The sequence below is a fragment of the Takifugu rubripes genome, chromosome 4 (genome assembly GCF_901000725.2).
Source record: "Takifugu rubripes chromosome 4, fTakRub1.2, whole genome shotgun sequence".
NCBI lineage: Eukaryota > Metazoa > Chordata > Actinopteri > Tetraodontiformes > Tetraodontidae > Takifugu > Takifugu rubripes.
The window spans coordinates 10,665,680-10,691,163 of NC_042288.1; the positions used below are offsets into that span (position 1 = coordinate 10,665,680).

Consider the following 25,484-nt stretch of genomic DNA (forward strand, 5'->3'; position numbering starts at 1 on the left):
AGTCATGTGCAACAGACCAGCTATTGTCAGGAGTCCCAAAAAGGCTGCTCATCCCCTTTTGGAAGGAAAATTGGTAGCAACTGAGAGAGTCCTAAAAAAGTACTGGAAAAAGGCAAGCGATCCCCACCCATCTGTCAGCTCTGGTGAAGGTGAGGTTGGATTTAAAATCAGTCAAGTTCACCTGCACGTTAGTGAGCCGTCTCCTGCACACCACACTTGATAACATGTAATTAGTGCCCTCAAAGTGTTGGAGCAGCAGAAGCAGCGGGTAGATTCCTGTTACAGAGGCATTGAATGCACCATCCATTGTCCCCCCTCAAGTCCTTTAAACTCCCTTTCTTTGTCTATTTCTGCTTTTGTTGTTGATGAGTTTCCCATATCTAAAGTTACCTTCCTGTGCCTTTTGTCCATACTCTCTCTGCACATCTCAGTGATGTTAGAGCTCTCAAAGCATATTAGAGCTCCTCTTCTCACAATACCATCAGAGTGAAGCACATTCTGTATTCAGTGCTCCAGTCCAGCACCCCAGAACGTTTGGCCCTAATCTCCGAGTAGCGCGCCTGTCCTGCTCCAGCTCTGTCTGCATGAGGTTTCCTAATCCACCTCCATCTCTGCTTCCCAAAATCATGCTTGATTTCTCTGAGGGCCCAACGAAGCCTCCTGAGCAGTAGCCTGACGCGCACCTCCCCAGAAATTTGACGAGCGCAATTCGATTTTAGAGGCCAAAAGTCTTCCCTGTGCGTTTCTGTTTCATTTCCTGCTACTTATGAAAAGTTACAGCGAGCCTGATCAATAAGTCCATGGAAAGAAGTTTCCAAAGTTATTGATTGGTGCGCAAAGTAAAGGCAGCATAGAGACATGAAAGCTCACTTTAGCACAGGCGACAACACAGAGATAGAGAGTGATAAAACAAATTAAAAACAGCCTGAACTTAAAACAGCATAAAAACATAATGGTACAATTGAAAGCAGGTTTTAACCCAACAAAGTTTTACAGATACACAGTTTGGCGATGTGGAGAATAAGGAAAGAGAAGGAATGTTTCAGAAATGACAATGTTGCATCGCATCAGGGAAATAATTTTAAAAAGAAATCAATAAATAACATTTGTATTCTTTCCAAGCTGCTAATGCAGCCATTTTAGATGGAGAAATAAATGAGCTGACCTCTGGAGTCCCCCACATTTCCCTGAATACCTCATTATTTCTGCTAGCAGGGTTTTGGTGACTGTTGTTGCTTTTTTTTTAACAATATTATATTCACTTGGGGGTGGGGTGGGGAGATTAAATGATTTGATCGACAGTCCAATGCTTGGGTGCCAAAACTTCATTCCAACGTTGATACAAAAATTTGAAAAAATGGATCAAACGGTGTACAAAGCAGCGGCTCTACCCAGCTGGATTCCTAAAACTCGCTAATTAACACAACACTGGTGTCTTTGAGCTGTGCAAATAATTGAATGTGGTCCAAGCCAATGGCTGCCATCAAGGTGAGTTTTCGGGTGAGACCAGAAACTTCCTGAAAAGTCCCTCTGCTGCAGTTGAGTATGCTCAGATGTGTAACACCAATATCCTAACAGAATGTATACCTGTTTCAAATTTGTACTATTCCCAGGTACTAAATCCGCTTCCATGACTGAAGACGGGACAAATGGAGGAGGCACGCCTTGACGTCACCTTAAATCCACAATATAAACATTCTGCAAGTCAGGCCCAGCGCAGGAATGCAGGAACGATGGAGGGACGTGCACAGATTTAAGTACACAAGGAGAAGGGAGGGGGCGCAGGTGAACTAAGTCAGGGTGGGATTAACAAGACAAAGTAAAGGTTCAAGGACATTGAGAAGATGAATATAATATCAAGCTTAAACAAGAAACCAGACTGGAAAAGTAGCGTTAACTAAGGACAGATACCTCGTAACAAATGTATTTGATTGGAGCACGCTGCCCTGTGTGTTTGAGAACATAAGAAAAATAGCCCCAAAGTGACATGATGCGTTTAGGTCCGTCCTGAAACTATCATGTCCTTACCTGAGACTCAAACAGCTCCCAATAAACATTGCTGTTAGTTGCAAAATCTGCTTGCTCGGCTGTTGTTCGGCTTAATGAAGAGACAATTAGACCCGATTAAAGCTAAATTAGCCCATCCCTGTGAGTCATTTCACACTTCCTCAGTTCTTTAAACGCATCATCATTTGCAGAGACAAGCCCTCGGTCCCACGGTCGAGGGATGGCTCCACTCCTCCATACTTCTGAGAACCCCAGCTGATTAAAATCTGGCTCGGATGGAACAAAAGTCTCGTTAGATTTACAACTTAAGCTTCAAACTGCTGAAAACACGTTTGTGGCTGCCAGTGCTTAGGCCGAGAGAAGATGAACTAAAACGTTCCTTTGTTTTGAGGAAAGGAGGCTCCACACTGCAGATATAACAATATGCTCCTCGAGAGGTGTCCTAAAGGCACCTGTACTGGCCAGCTCACAGGGCTCTTTACCGGGATGTCCCTTAATCCCTTAATCTCCCTTTAATTATCTATTAAAGGGAAATTTAAAGATTTATTTTATATTTGGAATTATGGTAAATTTTCTCAGATTCTTTCTTTTTTGCTACACTGAGTAAATAAACTGTTATTTTTTCTGTTCCTTGACAACCCCATGACCAATAAACCCTCATGCCTCATCTTCATTAAGTCACAGTCTCTCTCAAACGCTATGAGACTTGTTCATTCCACCTCCAATGCTGGCCTGGGTTTTTTTTTCCTGCTAACGCACCCTGTTGAGGATCATATGATGCTCTTGTGTTGCTGTGTAATGTTTTGCATATGGCCCCAGGGCAAGGGTCCAAGTAAGTAGAATGGTGTTTTTGTTCGGCGCGGATCATCCCCGCAGACGAGAAGCATGCACACGGCTGCCTCAGACAAAGTTGTCAAGATGTCCACCAAGGCCCGGTGCCAGCGCAACCCCACCAGGCAGCTGCTGCCTGCCAGGCGCCCATCTAGAAATAATCTACGGGGGGAGGAGCCGATCGTCTGATTTGTAATGTACTTGAGAGCTGGAGTGAAAGATTCAAATAGGTTCAAGAACAATTGTTGATGAAAACAGCCATGTTTAAATTTCACACAGTTGAGCCAGATGCAAAACAGGTAACATATTATACATATTATATAATTATTACCTCAGGGGCAAAGGTCATGTGACATTAGTAACATTAGCTCTAAGAAAATTTGGAGCTTTATTGATGCAAAACCAATAAAGTGCTATAAACAAAAATAATAAACAGTAATAACAACAGGAGTGCACATTGAGAAAGAGACACAAAAAGATGAAAAAAAGATGTGAAATGGTCCGAGAGACTTAACAAGAAAATAAAAATAAATCTTTTTTTTTTAACAAACATCTTAATTAAGACAAAAAGATGAAGTGATGCATTCACTGTCTGTCAGTGTGCTTTGTTCTTCCCTGGAGTGACAATCAGTCCAAAAATTGTCTTGAAAATGTTGTTTTGCAGCTGATGCTAGCTAAGAGTTTCACGTTTGCCACCTTCTTTCATGTTTTAGTCTCACCATCGGACACAAGATAGCTTCCTTTCACAGTAAGCAGCATTTCCCCCCTAATATTATTACACAACCAGCGAGCAGATTTAGACCGCCGTGCGATCAGGTGGCATGTCAAACTCCATTATGTGTGACCATGACTCGAGGGCTGATGTTGTAGATTCTTAAAGTGTTCTGATCCTTGTTGTTTTGCTCCCATATTTTCATTTCATCTCAATTTTCCTGTGACAAATAAAATTCGTTCCACCAATTGTTATGGAAAAAAAGAAAAGGGGACGCTCTGTAAGAGAAGCCTCCAGCTTTACCGTCATTGTAAATTGCTCACAGACAGTCGAGTCAACCACAATCAGGCCGTATAAACAACATTATAAACAACATGAGAAGCTAACGCGTGCTTCCAAACCAGTATGGAATCTCGCAGGCCTGGCTGTCGACGCGCGTTATGTAAACGCTGACAGCAACAAAGCAGATATTGAGCGGCTCCTGGTAACCATTCTAGACGCATGAAGAACTTCAGAGGAACCCTGACATATAGTGCACCGGCCGGACACACGTTTATTCCTCTGGCGCAGAAAAGCCGGGACGCACGCTCACTTTTGCCCCACCAGTGAACTCAACTGGACATTGGCTGGAATTCAAACCCAAAACCTTCTTGCTATGTGGCATCAGAGTGGATGGTGATAGCGCTCACGCTGCTGCCCATGATCGCTTGTGTTCCAGAGTTGGAAACCGTAGATCCCAAATGGATCCGAGTCGGTTTCTCAGCTCCGGTTTGAAACATTCTGCTTAGCGTAGAATCTCCCTCTGCATACTGTAACCTGATCAAAACAAGGTACAATAAAAACTATTAGTTCCTCTTCACTGGCCACAGAGAAGAGGAATGCATTTTAAACTCCTCAACAACTGCAGGTTTCACAGATTTGTGCTTGTGTAGAGGGGGCACAATCCCTGCAACAGGTGTCTAGTTGAACTCTTACCTTTACCTGTTTGCACCCTCAGGAATGTATGGCTGATCCCTGGGGCAGACCCTACACGCGTGTGCGCACATATATCAGATTTGGAGGGCTTTATGAGAAGCCCTTTTTGGTAGCTCCGGCGTGCAGACTCCACCTCCACCACCACCTTTTATGTTAATTCCAGCGTGATCGCTGCGGCGCCGACTGGAGGGAGAAGGCGAGCAGGCGCTGATGGATCAGTTGAGTGTCGCCTGCTGCTGCTGCTTTGCATCGACAAGGATCCGGACGGACGCGATCTGCCGCTGAATCATTCGTCGACGGCGTCTCGCCCGAATAATGTAGTCGGCGAGGACGCGCGGCTGCACGTGAATATTGGCGAATCCAGCTGAACGAGGAGGTAAACGCACCTTGCATCCAGCCATGGGAGGTCAGATCACCAGGAACAGCTTCTATGGTGAGACATCGCGCGTGCGTTTGTGGATGATCGTTTAATTAGAGTTGGAGATGGAGTCGAGTTTGGTCAAGTGCGCTGTCGCGTCTGTGCGCGTCAAAGATGTAGGCGTCCTGGCAACTCCAAATACATTTACACTGAATGTAGACAAGTTTTTACCTACATCTCTGAGTCACGACTCACTTTTCAGTAAGATGAGAGCGATTTCAGTCCGCTGTGAAGATTTCCACTCCTCCGTGATATGAAGCAGACAGAAAACAGGTTTCCTGCAGTTTGGAGTTCCCAAACAGGACGAACCAGAACTCAAACTAATTAACCATCCAACTTATTTGCTTCCTTGTTAATATTTGATCCCCGCTCAAATACGACTCACAGCAACTTGTCCAACATTGTCACAACTTTCTGGCCATTTCTGAGTGGTTGATTTAGCTGCTCCTGCATGTGTGATGTTAGTCCGGTGAACAGGTGAACTGGAGCAGAGGTTTATCTAATTTAATACAGTTCATCCTGTTACAATGTCATTATTGCAATAGAGCAATACATTCATTATTTATTCATTTTTGCTTAATTAATAAATGTGTGCCTCTTGGAAAAGTTAAGATTAAAATCTTGGAGAGTTTATTTTCATCTCAAAGACACAAATTTGGCATTTAAACTCTCGATGGAGAATGGCGAATGTTCTCTAATACCCCCCCAAAAAAAACAAAAACCCATAGATGTGAAGTAACGACGTGAGATGTCTTCCCCTCTGTCAGGGCTATGAAAATAGCATGTTCTCATAAATCATTCAGCTCGTCCTGCAGAACAGGAGTTGAATTATTGCACTATTGGAGCGCTGTTTAAAGTATTTAAGTGTTGCTTTCTGGTTAAGAGGGAAAAACATGTCTCAGTATTGGTGTGACGGCATTTTAGCAACAATGATGATTTATTCATAAGTGCATTACATCATCCTGCGCTGGGATCTAGTTCACCAACAGGAAATGAATCAGGAATTATAAAAGAGAGGCTATTTTTTTCATCAGTTTGGTCCACTGTGAGGGTTATTTTGGGCACCGCAAGACGTTCAAAAGCCTTAAGCTTTGAGAATATGTGGGTGAAATTACAGGCCTGTGGACTGGGATGGAAGTGAGCAAAAGGTCAGGAGCATTTGTTGGAAGGAAAAACCTGTGCTTGCCTTTGAGTTCTTAAGGATGCAGCTTGTTTAGAGAGACGGGGCCGCTAACGTCATCGGAGACCTGGGCCCGACATGGTGGTGGGGAGGTGGTCAGGTGATGCTGGCCGAGGCCGCCCTGCTGCTCTGCACTGTTTGTCCTCCTTCATTAGGGAACGACGGCCATGTTGGGGTAACATTAGCTCATCCAGCATTGCTTGCTAGTCTAATATTTGCCTCAGCCCATGTTTGCAGGGATCTCTGTGTCCGGTTGCGCGGTCTTTTTAAACACACTTCAGCAGCTGCGGTCTCCTCGGCCCATTTGGACGTGAACCGTTCCCAGTAAATCACGTGCGGAGTTTTTATCTAGCAGGTTATTTATGATGCTGCTGCTTCTCACCAGGAAAACAAGTGATAAAATGTTGGGATCAAAATGTATTTGCATGCAAGTGTGAGGGCTCAGAGCAACACAGTCCTGGTTCTGTTCCCAAGGACGTGATCCCTGACATGACATCATGGAGGCAGTGTGGTCAAAACATTCGTTATGGCTTCGGTTGTCCGCGGACTACAGTTTGGACATTGTTCTGCTGGGACCAGAGCAAGCGAAGGACTTAACAAGCCCACTGCACCGAGTCCAGAACACTTGGCAGAGGCTTCGGCAGTTGTGATTCGGAGGAAAAGACTCTTTCTGGTTTCAGAATTTGAGATTTCACCTCCACAGGGGGACATAAACATCCTCGGTCATTGAAGCGTCTGCTTCTGTCCTGGAACAAAGACGGCTTTATTGCAGACTCGGTCTCAGAAGGGATGATCCTGGCAGCCTTTATTGATCTGCGTGTAAGATTCATTCACACGGTGACCTTCCCAAGGTCACTCGGACCCGATTATCTTCCTGCAGCGGTGTTTCGATCACGGGCGGGAGCGAGGATGAAACATGTTAATTAGGGCCCGCGGCAGGGATGGCGCTCCGTTAGCCGGACACTGCGTGACCTTTCCGTGTCATCACAATAAGAGTTCTAATGAAATTGCATTGCTTAAGTATCTGGTTTAATGAGAACCTCAGTGTTTGTGGGAAAATACCTTCTTCACATAACCACAGTGACCTTGGCTTTGTACTTTGAAGACACACATGGAAACATTAATTGAGGGGAGTTGGTTTTAATGGAGGGGGAGTGAGTGCAGCGTTGAAGCGCGTGATGTTCTTTATCGGCTCAGAACTGAGAAGAGGATGTGATGGGAACGCTGCCGCCATGAGCTCTGATTCACAAGTTCACATGGGAAAAAGTGTTAAAAAAAACCCTGCACATTGTGAGTCAGAGGCTCATTTCTGGCTCTGCTGTTTTTCCCACTTCCTCTAAGTAAGAATGGAACAGCAGGTATGTTTCATGTGCAGTTGTGTTTTCTTGTTTTACTCAGACGCGGTTTGAGCCATCGACCTTTGACCTTCTCCTATAAATTCTCCTATAGTTAATTCTCCTATTATATTTGCCCAACAGGACATGAGCCACAAGTGGGAATAATAACATGGCTGTCATACTTTACTATTACGAGAGGGCTGAATACCCTTTATTCACCAGCTGAACATATAAATATCACAGCCTCTGTAGCTTCCTGCTGGGCAGCATTGGATCCCAAATGCTATTAACCATCAACTTTAAACAGTCCTGTCACATTTGCCTCCCTTGTCTAGCGTCATGACCTGCAAAACATTGAAAAACAAACCTTCTGAATCGCCTCTTTTACCAAAATGACTAGATTTTATTGGAATTCCCCAGGGCTGCGTCGTTTCCTACTATTAAATAACCAAGTGGGTGGTTCTGCCCCTCTACCTGTATATTTATTCCGCCTCAAGGACATTTTTGCAGGTAATTCGAGTGGTATAGTGTCTCCAATAGCCTTGTGGCTGTACTGCGCTACCTTGAGAACTGAAATATTAGATTGTAGCAATGCATTTTCACTAAAGTGGATGTTACATGAGCTGCTAAGATATGTGCATAGAAATAAAAGGTGACAGAAGCGCCCCTCTGTTGGTGTCTCGGAGCGACGCCTGCTGTGTTCCTCTCATATACTGTCAGAAAATCTCTTTATTTAATGATGTATTTCTTCTCTCCCCCTCACAGATACTCTGAATGGCCCCGCCATGTCCCACCGATGCCACCACAAACCCAAGCGCTGCCTGCCCGTGCAGCCGTGCGGGGGCCTGTCCTCCGTCCCCTTGCTCTTCCACCCCAGCACCAAAGGCTCGCAGATCGTCATGGACATGTCCCAGAGGACCGTCAAGAGGCAGGCCAGCTTCTGCAACGCCATCACCTTCAGCAACAGGCCCATCGCCGTGTACGAGCAGGTTCGGCTGAAGGTAAACCAAAAACGAAGGCCGGCCACGATAAAAGTCGATTTGGGGCCGTGTTTAGCATCAGGACGTCTGAGAAGAGGAGAAATTAGAGCAGGGGGTCAAATGAATTATCACAGAATGCTATGCCAGTAAAACCGTTGGATTCATATTGACCCAGTTTGGCCTAATATAGAACAATCACCCCTCAGTTTACGGTTGCTTTTCATCTTCCTCTCTACCCACGTCTTTCATCGTCTGTCTTCTTTGCCCTCTTGTTTTGCCTGATAAGCCCTCTCCCTGCTCCTGGGTGGGCCCGAGCTGCAGCAGCGGCCCAGAACGACTTTCCACTTCCCCTATCGGGGCCATCGATGTCAAGAAAAGTGAGCGAGCAGGGCAAGTGTTGCCATGTGAGGAAGACTGAAAGTCAAAAGAGCTTCAAAATAAGACAAAAATGGTTTGCAGGCGCGAATAATTTCTGGTCTTATCTGGGTTTTGAAGCCAACTGGTGACTTGGCAGAGTGGACTCCAGTTGTGGTCTGGCCAGCGCAATCTGAGTGACTATTAAATTAATGTCCTTGAAAACTGTTGCAGACCGAAAGGACCCCCGACCACGATATGATAGCAACACTTGTTTGGTGTGTTTGTTCATTTTTAAATTAATAGGGCTTCAAATGTCCTCCAGATCACTAAAAAACAGTGTTGCTGGAGCGGTGCCCTGCGGCTTGGTTTCACGTGCAAAGACCCGTCGAGGATCAACCCCGACACCTTACCCAAGTACGCCTGCCCAGACCTGGTCTCGCAGAGCGGCTTCTGGGCCAAGGCGCTGCCGGAGGAGCTCTCCAACGAGGGGACCGTCATCGCCTTCTGGGTGGACAAGAAGGGCAGAGTGTTTTACCGAATCAACAACTCCAGCCCCATGCTGTTCTTCAGCGGCGTGCACGTCTCAGAGCCTCTGTGGGCGCTCATAGACATCTACGGCCTCACGAGGGGGGTCCAGCTGCTCGGTGAGTCATTTGGAGAAACGTCTTTTTCTACAAAACGATGTTTACCGGAATTGAACACTGGCCTCTTTATCCGCGCCGGGGTCGTGGCACATGGCTGTCGAGCGCTCTGCGCTCAACGCTAAAAATGCTGCCACTCTAAAATGTCAGCAAGCTCGTCGAAACGGAAAAAAAACTGAAATCGTCTGTCATCCCGGTAGCGCCGAACCCCCTCAGCCCTCCGGCTCCGCTAAAATGGGAGTCTTGTTTTGCTAATTCTCGGCCACTGGAAACCATTCTGCTTCTGGTGCTTTTCCAGCGCGGATGGTAAGAAGGGGGACGCTCCAACCAGCTGCTCGGTTCCTCTCCCGGCTGCCAAAATATTTCCATGGAAAAAGATCCTGGAGATTGCAAAGACGGCGCTGCAGTTTCCTGCCGTGGTTGCGGATTCAAAACGTTAAAGCCCTCTTAGTTGTCCGTGACGTTAAAAGGATCATTACATTTAAAATGAAGGGGTAAACGGCATGCGGAATAATTTCAGTTATTTTTGGATTTCAAGCTAAGACACGTTCACAAACCCCCCCACACTGTTCTAAGACAAAACAGAGTTTTAAAAAAATGACAAATCGGGATTCTCGTGGACACCTATCGTATTTATAACCATTTCCAAGAATTGCCGTCCTCCCCTCCCCGGAGAATAGAGGCTGTCAGCACCCCTAATAAAAATAGATGAGCTTCCTATACGGTGCAGATAGTCCTATTTAACCTCATTTCATGCAGTGCCGAGAGCAAGAAGTGTCCCATTTTCAGATGGGAGATCTTTGATATCCAGCAGCAGACTGTGACTATCTGGGTGTCGTCCATTTCAAGAGGATGGACAAGTGGAGGCATGATGTCATGATACGTCCGGGGGTGTCTTTGCAGACCTGTAGAATGTCTCGCCCTTTACGACTGCGCTGCGGTTCAGTTCCTTCTGTTTGGGAGCTTGAGCCCAACTCCTCGGCCTCCTCTGTTGAGGAACAACAAGTTGAGGAACACAGAATCCTACTGCAGCCTTGGAAGTGCAAGCAGAACCATCAAAGACCGGTACCCCAAGTTGGCACACGTACACACACACACACGTGCACGTTTTTGATTCTTAATGGTGCTTGCGCTGATTGAATGCTGCACCGGCTCATAAAGCGGCTAAAATTCCACCTGTGGTTCGGCCCTGGTTGGAGTTACAGATCTGCTGTAGTTTTCTTCTTGGAGAACAAGTGGAGCGAGAAGGTGTGTGTGTGTGTGTGTGTGTGTGTGTGTGTGTGTGTGTGTGTGTGTGTGTGTGTGTCCAAAACAGCTTGGATGAGGGTCCTGGATTGCGGTGAAACTCTAAAGAACTAACAAACACATTACTATTATCACATTAATGTTAGCTTAGCTTTGAGGGTGAAATCCTCACAAGTTTCTCAGGTTTAGTCTCCAAACTTCCGGGTTCTGGTGGAAAAAGCGGAGGCGCGTATTTGAACCTTTCTTTTATAATCCGTCTCTTATGACTCCGCCGACGTTATCGGAGTGTCGTCCCAAATTGAGTTGATATTTAGAGCCAGGCGAAGCGTATGATCGCTGATAACGGAGATTTCTGCCCTCAGAAGTTCGGACCTTTTTGCCACATGACACAGCCTTGAGCCCAGATCAGACAGCGGGTTACTTTTTTCTCCTTTCATAGACATTGAGTAATCACAACTATCTGATTAGAGCCCATGTTCATCGTTGGCTTCTCAGATTTTCAGAGATTATTTGCTCTCGCGCCCGTCTTCGGTCAGGCTGTGTTGCTGTCGTGTGTGACCTCAGAGGAATCCGGTGGTTGTGTTGTGTTGTGTTGTGGTTGTGTTGACGTATGTGCCATTCAGTATTTTCATCAGTTTTTGCCTCCTGTTGTGAGTTTGCGAACAGGCAAATTACCCAGACGTGAAGGAAAGCAGCTATTAGCCGCAAACCTGTGGTGCTAAGAGGATTCTGATATCAGGTCTTATTCAGAAAATCTCAGCATGATCGCCAGCACTCCGGGAAGATGACACAGACCGGTTTCCATAGTAGCGTTAGCAGTGAGTGGGCTAGCTGAGATGAGAAGAAATCACACATTTTTAGATGTATTCTATGGGCTTTTATTTTTTTGAAAACGCTTTTCCTCTATTGCAGTTTTATTTTCAGATGGGTCTTGTTTTAAGTGGATCCTGCAGTTTTTCTGGATAACCTTAACCCCCCCGTCCCGAAGGGGACTGACCTCATTTAACCAAGTCCCTGATGTTTCGCTGAAGCAGGATAACACTGTCTCCTTCATGTAACGGCAACTTCTGCTGCATAGACAACAGAAGAGGGACGTTTAAGAGTTCGAGTTCAATCGTTATGTAATGTTTGTTGAAGGGTTGGGGGTGGAAGCAGCACTCTCTGAAGTCCTCTTCCTTCCTTATAACTTTAATAATCTACTGTGGAAGAGCTGCTCGTATCGTAAGAATGCTCGCAATCTGATTTCTCTTTCGTCTCCTGAAGCTGCAAGACTGTATGACGCATTTCATCAGAAACGCTGTCAATCACTGCCTGTTTCGCGGCGCTTTTCCTGCGATCAGGTGTTTTGCTGATGTCTGAGGGTTCTCTTTTCCAAGAGCGGTGCAGTTTCATCTCTGAGCAGCTACCCACCCGTGCTGGGAGTCAAAGGTGATCCTGAGATCAGCAAGACAGCTTGAAAGCTGAGATGGTTACGTAAGCAAGGAAGCTAAATTAATCTGCTGAAATCAAACTAAGCCTCAGGGGGGATGTCCAAAACAACAATGCTGCCCGTGCAATTTAGCTAAGATCTCTTACATCACCGCACCTGTCCTACCCGAGCAGCTGTCAATAAAGACCAAAGTGCCCCGCGTGAATTCTGCTCGCAGAAAAGGTTCCCTCATGTGTATAATATGTCGGAACATACAAAGAGCAGCTTTTCAAAGCACCGTTTCATCCACATTTTCACAAACATCTCTGTTTACTGCCTTCCTTGAAAGACTGGCGTCACCGGCTAACTCGTCATTTAGCACCACCAGCTTTTAAATTTGACAGGAAAGCTTGGATTTGTTTTGCTAGCAAAAATTTAACGGTTGCTTTTTTTTAATTTATTTTTTTTTACTTTTCCCCTCCTGTCGGCTGTAAAAGCAGCAGAAATCAGGTCACAAATAACTTGCAAGTGTTTCCAGTTTCTTTTCCCTGAAGCAGAACACATATGGGACTGATATACAGTTCTGTAGTCCAAAACGCCATTGTGCTGCTTTTGCTGCCGCCTGAACAGAATGTGTTTGATTGCTGGGTGAACCCCGAGACACCACACAGCACTCATTATTTGGGCAGGTATGACAGATCCCGTTGCATCTGTGGATGGATCTTTGGCTGGGTGCAAGATGCCCGTCATGGGGTTTGTTTACTAGCGTCAGATGAGTCACTTATTCACTGACAGCGTGGTAGCGATCCATAAGACCAGCGTCGGCTAGCGTCATCTGCGACCTGTCTCAAGTCATTAGAGGAGAATTTAAAATGGCTCCCAGACTGTCAAGAGGCTGGATGCCTTTCAGGATTAGAAGGGATGTTGTTGACGCCAGTCACAGCTATGTGTGGCGTTGCTTAGCAATATAGCAGACGGACATCATGGTGAGGGAACAGGCCTAATGCATGCTTTTCATGCTAGCATTTTAGAAACTAGAACAAATCATGTTGGTATCCACATGTTCTGGTGTTTATACTGGTGTTTATCACATTTCGTTGTGACTTTGCACCCCTGATTCAACAAACCCCAGCCTTTTTTACTGGGAATGATGGGAGGCGTCTGATTGTGTAATTGCTGCGTTTCAAATTGACTCTGTTCATACCTAAAAAGCAATCTGCTGTAGATCTTCTGACTGTAAAACTGTTTTCCATATATTTTATGTGTTCACTGTATTGTTTGACAGCACGTATCACTTTCACCCTATTCTTAAGCACATATTTCAGTGCTAATTAGCAACAGTTAGCACATGTGAGATCAAATAACAGTGAAATGAACCACTTTCACCGCGTCCAAAACCAACCTTAATGACTCAAAATTCAAATGGTAAACAGAGAAATGTGTGTTTCGGGGCTCATTGTAAAGTTTCCAGCAGTGTGAACAAACTGTAAACTCCACATGCACGTTTGTGATCTCTCGGCACTCTCTGAAATCATTTAACATCTTTTCTGAAGGTGGCACCGCCTGTTAGCGGCGGCAGAGCGCCGTACCTTTGATTCGTACCAGTGTTTTCGTCAGAAGGACGGCAGCGGGAGAGAAAAGCTGATCCCGTTTGGTCGTTTGAGACTGATTGTGTCGTTTTTTCCTCTCTTTGTGTCTATTTTTGCCTGCGCTGGCTGGCTACAAATCTATTGTTTCACTTGTCGTCACAGATTTGGTGGAGATTTGCAGGGTTCGGGTCCAGACAAACCCGGCAGCTTTTCCTAATTTTGATGAGCACTTCAGATGACAGGATGGAGAAATCAACCAAAACAATGCACTCCATCTTCTCTTAATTATTGCTTAAAAGCACAGGAAGACTCTGGTTAACCTCAAGTACAGAAAAATGGATTTGCTACTAATATGTTTGATTTTTCTGCTCTGTTGCTTACAGCCAAAGCCTCCAAAAACAATAAAGTGGAAATTCGGGACGGTAAAAACAATACGCAAAGTCGTCCATCAGAGTTTTCCAGCTGCAGCCAACAGCAGACAGAGTGGGGGTGGGAAGGGGAGGTAAATGTTTCCATATTATAAACATTTAGCAAAGTCCTTGAGATGGATTCTTTTGGCAGAAATAGACTCGAACCATGACTCATGCTATGCCGTCGCTCATTATTCCCACTCTCCTTCCCTCTTTCTTTAGCCGGCGTGCTGATTGGACCAACAAATTTGATGAAAAGTGGTCTTTTTTACATATGATTATTTTCATATGTTGGAAGACGTGTGGGTATTCCGGGCGTCTTTTCCGCTCGGACCCCCAATCGGGTGGTGCTGATACCGGTATGGGTAAAAAGCCCGATGAAGGTGCTCATCCAACGGTGTCACCAAGGTCAATTTCTGTTGTTTGGGGTTCTTTTGATGCTTTTTGCAGAATCTGTGTCCTTGATGGTGTGCCAGACTGCAGCCATTCCCAAGGTTGGCCTTGGAATTCCAGCTTTTTACTGAAATGAACCATCCTTGTATCCAATGAACGCTTCATCCCACCTCGCTGTGCAGCCCATAAAGCATCTAAATCGTGTTTAACAGCTACAGTTTCTTAGGCTGATACGCATCAAAACAGTCGTCTGGCTGCATCACATCAGACACAAGACAAGCTCGGCTCAGCTGCTTCACAATTGTTTGTCGTCCAGCTCGTGGAGTAAAATCCAGCCAAATCCATTGTGGGACCGTGGCCCCGGACGTGGACTTTCTCCTTTTTTTTGGCGAGGGGCTCGGTAACTTTGTTGAAAGCAGGAGGTGTGTTGCCATTGAACGCGGCGGGGTGCTTCTTGTGCTCACATCTGTTAGCATCCATCCAGTTTGGGGTTTGTGTTTTTAAGCATTCTGTTTTGAGTGATCTCAGAACCAGGCATTTATTTAATGTGTTGAAGCAAAATAAATGTCGCTGGACGGCCCGTCGCGCCTCAGCTGGGGTTTAATGGGCCCAGGTGGAATCGCGAAATGCGTAGAAATGGTTTATGGGACCTGTCAGCTTTGGATCTCAGGATGGGGGCCGGACTGCGGGAAGCCTGCGGAGACGAGTCTAATTGTTTTCAGATGGTCGGAGACCACCGAGGACTGGTCTCTGGCAAATATCGCCGTGTTGTTTGCACCAACGCAGCAACATAAATCTTAATCAAAGAAATGTGTTTGAAGTCAGATCAACCCCACGAAGACACCTTATGGAGGGAGGAGTCCTCTGGAAGCACCCGGAACAGCCCGCAGGGACAGCAGGCGGCTCCAGAGGGGATCTGACGCGGCCTTGAAAGCACCCATCCCGCCTGATCACCTTCGCTCCATCCCTCTGCCGCCTATTCCCACCAACTGGTGTCGCATTTGCTTTCCACCAGACAAAGACTCCACCAAATGCCACACGTGATGTCCCCGTTGAACCCCGGATGCTCAGGGGATTCTTGTTCTTGCCTTTATTATCTTGACCAGGATCCTAATCCTTGACAGCTCATCGTCGCCATTTCATTTCCCTCTCTTCTCCTTTTGGGGATGATACACAGCCACGTTTCCAAATCCCCTTCCTCGTGACAGATGACTTCACTCATTCTGGACAGAGCCCTCCACAGCCCCTGTAGGCATGCACGCATGCTGAGGACAAATCTAGAACCATACGCACACCCGATCGGTGCAGCTGACCTTGTATAGAGGTTGTAGCTTCGCTAAAACCCACCAAAGCCTTCTAATCCTATTTGGCCGGGCCAAGGAATAAACTGCAGCCTCCCTCATCGACTCGCCATGCCATTGTTGGAGTGGGAGCTGTTCAGGACTAAAAAAGGAATAGGGTCCATTCAAGCTTTCACATGAAACGAGAGGGTTAACTCAAAAACCGCATCGTGTTCGGCAGCTCTCTTTCTGGCTGGAACAGCTTTCAGACTTTACTTCCTGGTTCACCTTGACTGTTAAACGGGATGCAAAGATATCATTTATATCTCTTATCTGTCTCCGGCGCCATCCTGCTCCCCCCCCCCCCCCCCCCCCCTCCCCCCCAGGAACAGGTTTTTCAGGATGTGGCAGCCCCACCCCCTCCCCTGAGCTTACGTCTCACCTGACTAAAGGCCAGGTTCTTCCAGCAGGTGTGTGCTTTGGTGTGGTTGCTTTCTCACTTCCACCAACAAAGAAATTCCCCCACGCGGTCCAGCCAAAGTTGGGCTTTTCCCACTCTCTCTCTCCCCTCGCAGCTACGGTGTCTGCTGAAGCGCCAAGGTCAAGAGGTCAGCTGCTGACCCCGTGTCGGTTTGGTATGTTTAAAGAGTGCTTTCCTCTCCTGGTGAAGTGCCTGGACCTCTTTATTTTGGACTCTTTCAGCTGCGCCCTTCATCACTCTTGTGTTGTCTGCCTGCCTGGATGAAATTCACTTAGCATAATAATAGAACTCTAAAGGAAAGCATAGACTAAGTCTATGATTTAAAACAAGAGAGCATCTTGAATGGCCGAGGAGGAAGAGCGGCCTTAAATAACAGTGTTTACAGGCGGGCGACACAAAGGATCCGTTGTTGCGATCCTTAGCTCTTCTTACAGTAATAAACCTCATATTACTGATTTGTTTGAAAAATGAAAGTCTTTATTGTTTCTACTTTTCACATGTCTGTGAATGGTTTCCTTTCCCCCAGTGATGTAATAGGAACTCCACATTCCTGCCTAATTTGATTGTGGCCCTTGTTTGTACAGTTTTTACCCAGTTAGTTCCTGAAATGTTTGCAGAATATGCATCCAGAAGTGGATAATGCCATCAACCCGTCCAGTGGTGAGCATCAGGATCCTCATCCCCGTCTAAAAGAATGTGACCCTCCAACGTCCTCGTACGACCTCATTCCAAACCTGGTATCTCCCTTTGTGTGCCTGTAGGTGGAGCACTTCCAAACTTTGCATTTATGTCTCAGGCCAAACCAAAGAGACTCGGCGAGGGCAGCATGGAGGTCCAGTGTCCTTCAGCGTGACCCCTGTCACATCCCAGCTCCATGCAGCTTGTAAACACGGCTGCACCTGTCACTTTGTTTTCCACCGACGCGTTCACGTCCGTGTCTCTAACAGACAGGTTATTATCCCCAAAGTTTCCCTCCAGCTCTGCGGATGACGCTAAAAATATGAGCTTGATTTCCCAATGATGGGCCACACATGAGGGGAATGGGCAATAAATAGAGTCCATTGTGTTTTTAATCTTCATTATCCCGCCATTTGACTGGCTGTGTGCTTTATATATGTCGGCGTCAGGTGTTTTAAGTGTGAAATTCTGTGTCAGGCTCTGCCGGGATCTAAACCAGGAACGGGTCATGCATATTTATTTGACCAGTGCTTTCATCTGTCGCCGTTTCATCTCGTTTTACTCCTTTGTACCTCATCTCTTTTTCATTTCAGGTAGAAATTTTTCATGACTCCGCTGGAGTCCCCTCGCAGCTTGTTTTTGACTGCGGCGCCTCTCAAAAAAACATCATCTGTGAAATGCAGCAAGCTAGTACACCGAGCAGAAAGACTCCCGGATCCCAGAGTCAGCTAATTTTGCCTCGAGGACGATAAGCCCGCTAATAATAAGCGCCTGCCGTCTCAGTGGTGGTCACTCTTGACTGAGGAAGTAATTAAGTACAAGCAGTTTATCAGTGTCTGCTCAGAGATTGCTGTCTGCTTGATAAAGAGGAGCTAGGGAGGTATGCCCTTTGTCTCAAGTGTCCAACCCTACTCTATTTTTCATCCTCTCCTCCCCCGCCACGCGCTCACACGTTATCCACTCTTGGAGGGGAAGCCCAAAGCAGATTGGGGGCTAAGAGCCACGCAGCTCAGCCGTGGTGTCACTCATCACTCGACCTGTCCCTCACTGCTCTCCTCACATGTCCCAATCGGGCTAATTTTAGCCTATGTTAAGAGGGTCGTGTTAAATATGGCGGTGTGTCGAGGAGCGTGCGTGTGCATGTGTTTGTGCTGGCTGTGGTTGTGGAAGGGCATGTAAGACGAAGAATGGCTGCTTGTGAGTCAATACGTTTCTCTTTAAACCAGCTGTTTAGCCGACGATAGCGCCACAAAGAACAGGCTACATTGGATAAATGCTTCTATACAGCTAATCCTGCTACTGCTACACGTTTAACCATGTACAAAGATCCATCACGAGTGAGGAGCCGTCTGAAAAACATGTTTGGATTTATTAGATGATGATATCTGCGGTTCGACCCCGGCGGCTCTCCGCTGCGCTAACACACCAGCATGACTTAAAAAGTGAAAACAAGTTTAAAAAAGAAAAAAAAAAGAGAGTTTGAGCTCCGAGCTATAGACACAGTGGGAGGCACAAACACATCTGAACTGCACTGTCTTTTCAGGGGCCTCGTGCACACCTCTTATCTCCCCGGTGTTACATAAAAGTGTTATGTCTCCCTCGCTTTGATGTAGCCGCTGGCCCGCAGCTACGGTGCATCCCCACATGCGCCGCATTTCCTAGCATGTAAACACAGGATTATTTGTTGTACCGCTGCAGTTTGTGCATCACCGCGTTAAAGCATGACACCGCAGAGATGCCCAAGCCCGTCCTTTGTTCTGAGCGAAGGTAAAATAACAGACACATGCAGAGGGGCAACGGTGACCTAGCGGACAGGACATTTGGTTTTGCTCCGCGTGACACTGCTGGTCACAGCTTAATATGATATTATGTGTTGAAGACTATGATGAAGCACTAATGATGTTGACCCAGACTCAGCCACCAGCTAGTTATATCATTTTTGGGTTTCTTGTGTCCGCAGACAGTGAGATGCTCCCCGTGGAGTGCACGCGTCCTCGGTCTTTCGCTGCCTCCCACCGGGCCTCCATTCGCAGGAACGCCGACGACCCCCGGCTTTCCATCAGTCTGTGCGACTTGAGTCTGCAGCGACAGGAGGAAGATGACGAGGAAGAGCTGCATCCCTTGAGCTCTGCCTTGTGTCACGTGCCCCAGAACTCTCAGAACTCCCAGCAGTGCTCGCTGCTGCCGGGCCACTTGGACACAGATCTCCACCTCCACGCGGTGCACGGCGTCCACGTCGCCGCGCTGGACAAGCACACGGCGGCGCGGACGGATCGCCGCGGTGACGAGCAGACGCTGGTGTTCACCAGCCGTCCAGTTCACTGCTCAGAGACTGTGTTCGTGAAGGTGAAGGCAGTGGGCACGCGGCCCGGGTCTCTCTCCTACGGGGTGACGTCATGTGACCCGGCCACGCTGAGACCCAGCGACCTCCCGGCTAACACGGAGGCCTTGGTCGATCGCAAGGAATTCTGGGCGGTGTGCCGCGTGGCCGTGCCGCTGCAGAACGGAGACATCTTGGGCTTTATGGTGAACGCGGAAGGGGAGGTGAGGATGAGCCGGAACAGCGTCAGTGCAGGGATGCAGCTGTACGTGGATAATTCCAGGCCCCTGTGGATGCTCTACGGGCTGCACGGCACCGTCACACAGCTGAGGATTTTAGGTTGGTTCCATTCATCTTTCTGAACTAAAATCTGCTTTTGAGTCAACCTGAACGAGAAAGTTGGGGAGTAAACATCGATCCAGGCCTCAAAGGGAACGGTGATTCTCCTATATTCAGCCTGGATTGCGAAGACCTTTCGTTTGTACGTCCTTTTCGGAATTTGCATCCTTCACAAATGTTGTCTCTGGACCCGTCCATTCCGCTCCACTCGTGCAGACTTCCAACACAGGCTGGAGGCGCCGTGGCTTTCATCAATCAATCCATCGTGCGGATTCGCGTGCAAATAATTTTTCTCCGTTTCAGAATTTCAGCCATCTGTTCGTTTTGAGTGTGAGCTAAAGTGTGTGTTGGCCGATCACAGGCGACAGTCTCGCGTCTGATGAGATGGTGGCGCTCCTTTAGTTTGAGCTTCATTAATCCCTGAAGTAGTTGAAGTTAAGTGTCCTTTCAATGGTCGTTTTTGATTGTCGAGTTGGAAAAAAGGAAAAAAGACTTTTTCGGGGACGCGCGTCTTTCGTGACGAGACAAATCAGCTGCGCCACATTTCCAGCAAATCCATCTGCACTTTGAAATATTTAAAATGGCGTGCTCCGGCTTTTAAAGCCCTGCACTTAGTGGTTTACGGATTTTTCCATTTTTCATAAGGCGGAGCGCTAACATGGCTGGTGCTCAGCGCCGTCTGATGGGGGCGTCTGCAGGAGACGGACTGGGAGTGTTCTGCCCCCGTTCACAGGTGGCGTCGGGCCCAAAGACACATGCGAAGCTCAAGAGGAAACGATACAAATGTTCTCTCCTCCAGTATTGTGGGTTTTTTTCTGCTGTTATCAGCCAGACTGGAGCCGGGAAGGTTATTTCTGTCTTGCGTGGGTTCCCAGCACCCAGTATTTAGGCTCGAGAGGGTGGCTAATAAAGCTCCTTATGTTCCTCTATGCATTATTAAATTGTAATTGCATAGAGGTTTAAGACCGTGAGTTCAACACCCACTAGCTCCCCCAGCGCCGCCTCTCCCGTCATCCACTTCCTGTCCTCCACTCGCATTTTCTCCCCTCTGTCTTGCAATTCTTTCGGTTGCGAGCAGTCCTCATTTCATTACCCACTCCAGCTGTGGCGAGCGCGTTTGTAGCATTGGCGCCCGCCCACTCGCCTCAGCCTCACGCCACCAGTTGCCATGGCAACATGGAAGCACCGGGGGAAGTGACAGTTCGTCACGGCTGGGTGTTGTCGAGCCTGTGAAGTGGAACGGATGAGAGTCTGTTGCTCTCACGTGGTCATTTTGTCTGCGTTACCTTAGAAACCGCGATCTCCCAATTTCTTGGGTGACTTTTGGAAACGATAACGTGCATTTCTCGAACGTGTGGGTCCGCTATCGCTCTGACGCCTGCATGGACGTAATTCTGAGCTAACGAATAATTACCGACAGATTCCGTGCTTCCATTCAGCTCCGTGGAAAAGGAAACATACATGGGAATTACATGGGAATGGTAGTTTCCTAAGTCGTTAAAAGTTGCTGCTGGTCCCTTTAACATCCAGTTTAGCCACAAATACAGAAGCTACAGAACCGCTCGCAGTGAATTCTTGACGCGAAAGATTCACGAGCGAAAGAACACCGCGTTATTGAGCGGCATCTGCACTGTCGCTGTGGGGAAGCGTGGATTAGCAGACCGCGGGACAGGATGCAAACACTCGATATTAGAGAAATTTGACAGATGGAAGGAACGCCGGCGCTCCGCAGCCGCCCGGCGAGCGCAGCGATCGGTCCAAAGGCAAGGTCGCTTCAAAGTCAACCTACCAGGGAGATGAGATCACAATCGGGCGCTTTTTTTCGAGAAAAGATGAGATGTCGACACGAGGGCGGACGTCAGGGCCTGTGGGGGTGGGGGGAGGGGGGGGGTGCAGAGCAGGAAACATCTTACAGGACAAACTACACACGCACCACGGAAGATGCTGGTTCCATGGCCAGAAGGTCCGTGGGTTTGAGACTCGCGCCTCCCCCACACAGAAAGGCAGTGTTGATGTTCAAGGCAGCTGCCTGATGATCGCAAAGATTACGTAAGAGGCAGAGTGAGGGCGAGGGGAGCGACGGGATATCGTCCGTCCTCCGTGTGCTAATTATCGGCTGGGATGAGTGATTGACGCCAACGAGGCAACCTTTTGCTTAGCAGCTATGACACCACTGATTCGGGGTTCCTCCTCAGGCTCGTCTCTGCACCCGGACCTCCGAGGCCTGTCCCTCCCCAGCTCCCCCTCCTTCACACCCAACACTCCCACGGTGCTTTGCGGCGGAAAGTCGGAGCCCAACCTCAACATACCGCTGAACGCCAGCCTCAACTCGAGCCTCAACTCCAACTACCACAGCACCTTTTCGTCCTCCACAGGTCGGTCCACGTCTCCCTTCGCAGGACAGCTGTGACACTTCCGACTTGTCCAATGTCCGTTTGTTTTCTCCCCACCTCAGGCACAACCCCGAGCTCTCCGTTCTCCAGCCACCCCGAGTCCCCCACCTTCCCGTCCTGCTCGACGTCATGGAGCGACGAGTGCACCATCTGCTACGAGAACGTGGTGGACACGGTCCTTTACGCCTGCGGACACATGTGTCTGTGCTACACCTGCGGCCTCAAGCTCAAGAAAATGGCCAACGCGTGCTGCCCCATCTGCAGGAGGACAATCAAAGACATCATCAAGATCTATCGGAGCACGTAGGTTTGGTGGTCGGCCTCGTCACTTCCGGCTGGAGAGGTTGTCAAAGCCATGAACTTATCCTTCAGAAATCTTTGCTAATGTGTCTGGCTCAGGTACAGCAGGTACAGCAGGACTCCCGGCATGAAAACATTTTATTTTTGCTGTCTTGGTGGTGATTTTGTGGAAAAAAAGCCAAAAGTGTCTCCTTGCTTTTCATAAATGGAAACAAGTTCCTGTGTTCACCTCTGCAGGATAGGAAGCTAATCTTCATATATTACACACCCACGGGGTGCACACCCACGGGGTGCACACCCACGGGGTGCACACCCACGGGGTGCACACCCACGGGGTAAAATCTGTTTTACTAAAAGGAAAAAAGACTGAAAATCCCTTTCTTGTTGCTTGCTGTGTTGGTGTGTGCTCCACCTTATGAGCCTTGAAAATTCAGGTGCGGCCCAGACAATAGGAGCTAAATCTTAGTTTAGAGCTCCATTTCTGCATCGGTTGAGGAGAATCGGTGATTTCCTACAGATTTAACCTTCCAGAAGGTGATAGCATGGCTGCTAGCTAGTTACTTAAAAGGGAGAAACAAGGTCACAGGTGAGTAGCGAAGGAGAGGTGGTTGAAGTTCTTCCCGCCCTCAAAATCAAGGAAAACCGAAAATTCTGTATTCCTTCCATGAAGTATGAAAACGAGAGTGAAGAATTCCTTCCTGGGACACCTTCTGTGAACCGTAAGCAAGTGCGAAGGGTCTAAAAAAAAAAATGCGTGAACGCCGTCACCATAGAAGGTGAAGCTGGTGGCGAATGAGGAAGTAAATCAGCGAGGAGTGTGTGTGTGTGGGGGGGGGGCGCCGTAGCACAGAGGATGTCGTATGCGGGGGATGAAGACGAGGGAGGAAGGGGCAACTTTGCTGTGTGTCTGCACATTGTTTAAGCACAAGAGTCGTTTAGGAACACGCTGAAAGCCTGGATATTGGGCTTCGTACGAACGGTTCTGACGCATTCTTAGCTTCTGCGCCATGAAAGTCTCTAAAACAAAAGCCTCTTCATCAGCACAGGAAATCTGTGGTCCAACGTTTCTATTACCGCTATTTTATATACACGAAATAAGAGCGCCACGGTCAGTGGCGGCACCTTTCAGTGGGGCTGTAGTTTGTAATTTCCGGACCTTTTCTGGTACTTTTTATCCAGAAGAATTAAGCAAGATGTAATCAGAGTCAGACCAAATATTCTTTATATTTCACCGTCAACCTTATGGAAATAGAGGACATACAGCAGGTATTTCAGTGTGCGTCAGACTGTGGTTACTTTCATAATACTGGAATTCTGTTGTTGTTTTTCCCTGCTTATATATTTTTTTTATCTGACCAAATACGACTAATAAGAAATTGAATTGTGAATGAATATTTTAAAAGAAAATTATCTGGCATAATATTTACTGTATATTTTTATTTATTTTGTCACTGCTATTATAAATATTTCTCTTTGTTATATATATATGATATATATGGCTAAAGTGTAGAAAAATTGAGAGAATTGTTTATAAAATAAACCATTTTATTAGATGATAGTAGCAGTTAGTTACCTGATAGGTTGTATGGACACGCTAATATTTACATAAAGGAATAGTTTGATATTGGGGGCGTACGCTTGTCCACTCTCATTTCTGCAGTTGTACATTTTAGACATGGAATGTAAGATTACTTTTAAGTTCAGTCTGACTTCAAATAAATCATGTTTCATAAGAGAAGGAGCAGCTTTGTTAGTAGTTGGAAAAGAAGGCTAACGGTTATAGCAGGCTAGACAGCTGGCTAACTGATGAACTATTCATCAATTTGGATCACTCTCATTCATCTCACAGTCTTCTGTGGGGGGGGGGGGGGGCACCTGTAGCCACACCTGCACTGTGTGATTTTGCCTGATTTGAGCCACTTTCTGAGATCCATATTTTACTTTTCTCATGCATCGCACAGGGATAAACATGCCTTTTTTGCAGATGGGAGTGATGAGGAGAGAATTGTTGAGTTACATCCAAGCTTTGTGGATGCACCATTGACAAGGATTCAGAGAGGTCTGACACCACAAAGTTGATCTTTAGCGTGTCTCAAAGGCGCCAGCATTAGCAAGAAGCTACCGATAGCTAAAGTCATCAGACAGCATCATTTAATGCAAACGGCCGACATCAAGCAGCTGCTCCCATTTCTAGGCATCTTTCAATCACGGCAGTAATTACACAACACACAAGCTGCTGTGAACAACTACTCAGACACTCTACAATCAAAATTTAGAACGCTCTTTTTCCTGAGTCTGAGCTTTGCTCAGGTACTCCGGCTTCCACCCACTGGCTGATTGGAGAACCTAAATTGCCCTAATGGGAGTGTTTCATCTGTTCGACCTCTAACGGCTCCGTGACCTAACGAACAGTGCGTTCCAGGTTGTGCTCCAGGTTGGGGAAATCAGTGCCGGTCAACAGAAAATGGAGGTGGAGCTGGATGAAACAAGGGACAAAAGGGCTAAATATAGCACAGTTATAGCACAGTGTTCATTCACGAGTCACCTGTTTGCTGTGTGGCTACTTAACTGGAAAAATCAGATGTAATCAACCAGAGTGGAAAAGCGTCCCCCCCCCCCCAGAATGTCAAACTTTGTGTGTTAGTGTCATATAATTAGATATGGCATTGAAAGGGAATAAAGTGTGTGTTGTGTGTGTGTGATGAGCTGATTATGTATTTAAATGAGATCTTTTTTTAGAGTTAGGAGCTGATAGTTGACAGACGGTTAGAACTGTGTGTTTAAATGTGACCAAATATTTGCAGCCCAGCTACCACGAAGCCATCCGACCAGGTGAGCGTTGTATATTTTTTTTGATGAGAAATCTGTTCATACTTTTGGTTTTCTTGGGAGTTTCTGTTTTCTAGCTGTTAAAATATTCCTAATGTGATTTCTGTTCAGGTTGTTCAATAAAGACGCAGTCTGAACCCGCGAATGTACGCGCCTTTTCTTATTCATTTCCTATATTTTGACATTCTCGGCCGCCATCTTGTTGGATTCGCTCGGAATCCAGGCTGTAAAGATGAGGAACGACAGCGCCTCACTTTTCTTACAGTGACCACTGCGACCGGTCAATGGAACCGCAAGAACACTCCAAATTGTGCAACGGCGAGAACCAAACTTGCGGCCACGCTTGAGGACGCGGCAGTAGTATCGCTTCACTGACGCCCC

At 47.1% G+C, this 25,484-nt stretch overlaps 1 protein-coding gene across 2 annotated transcripts; it reads left to right on the forward strand.

Moving 5' to 3' along the window:
- Positions 1–4,678: 4,678 nt before the first annotated feature.
- Positions 4,679–25,248, forward strand: LOC101079054 (E3 ubiquitin-protein ligase NEURL1-like). Of its 2 annotated transcripts, none has more exons than XM_029835097.1 (6): positions 4,679–4,901; positions 8,226–8,461; positions 9,120–9,441; positions 18,883–19,581; positions 21,777–21,956; positions 22,037–25,248. In XM_029835097.1, exons 2-6 carry the CDS (start codon positions 8,246–8,248, stop codon positions 22,279–22,281), a joined length of 1,662 nt encoding a protein of 553 aa, XP_029690957.1. In that variant the 5' UTR covers positions 4,679–4,901; positions 8,226–8,245; the 3' UTR covers positions 22,282–25,248. The 2 variants fall into 2 exon arrangements, with proteins under 2 accessions (XP_029690957.1, XP_011601548.1); XM_011603246.2 differs by having other exon boundaries at positions 4,681–4,958.
- Positions 25,249–25,484: the final 236 nt, after the last annotated feature.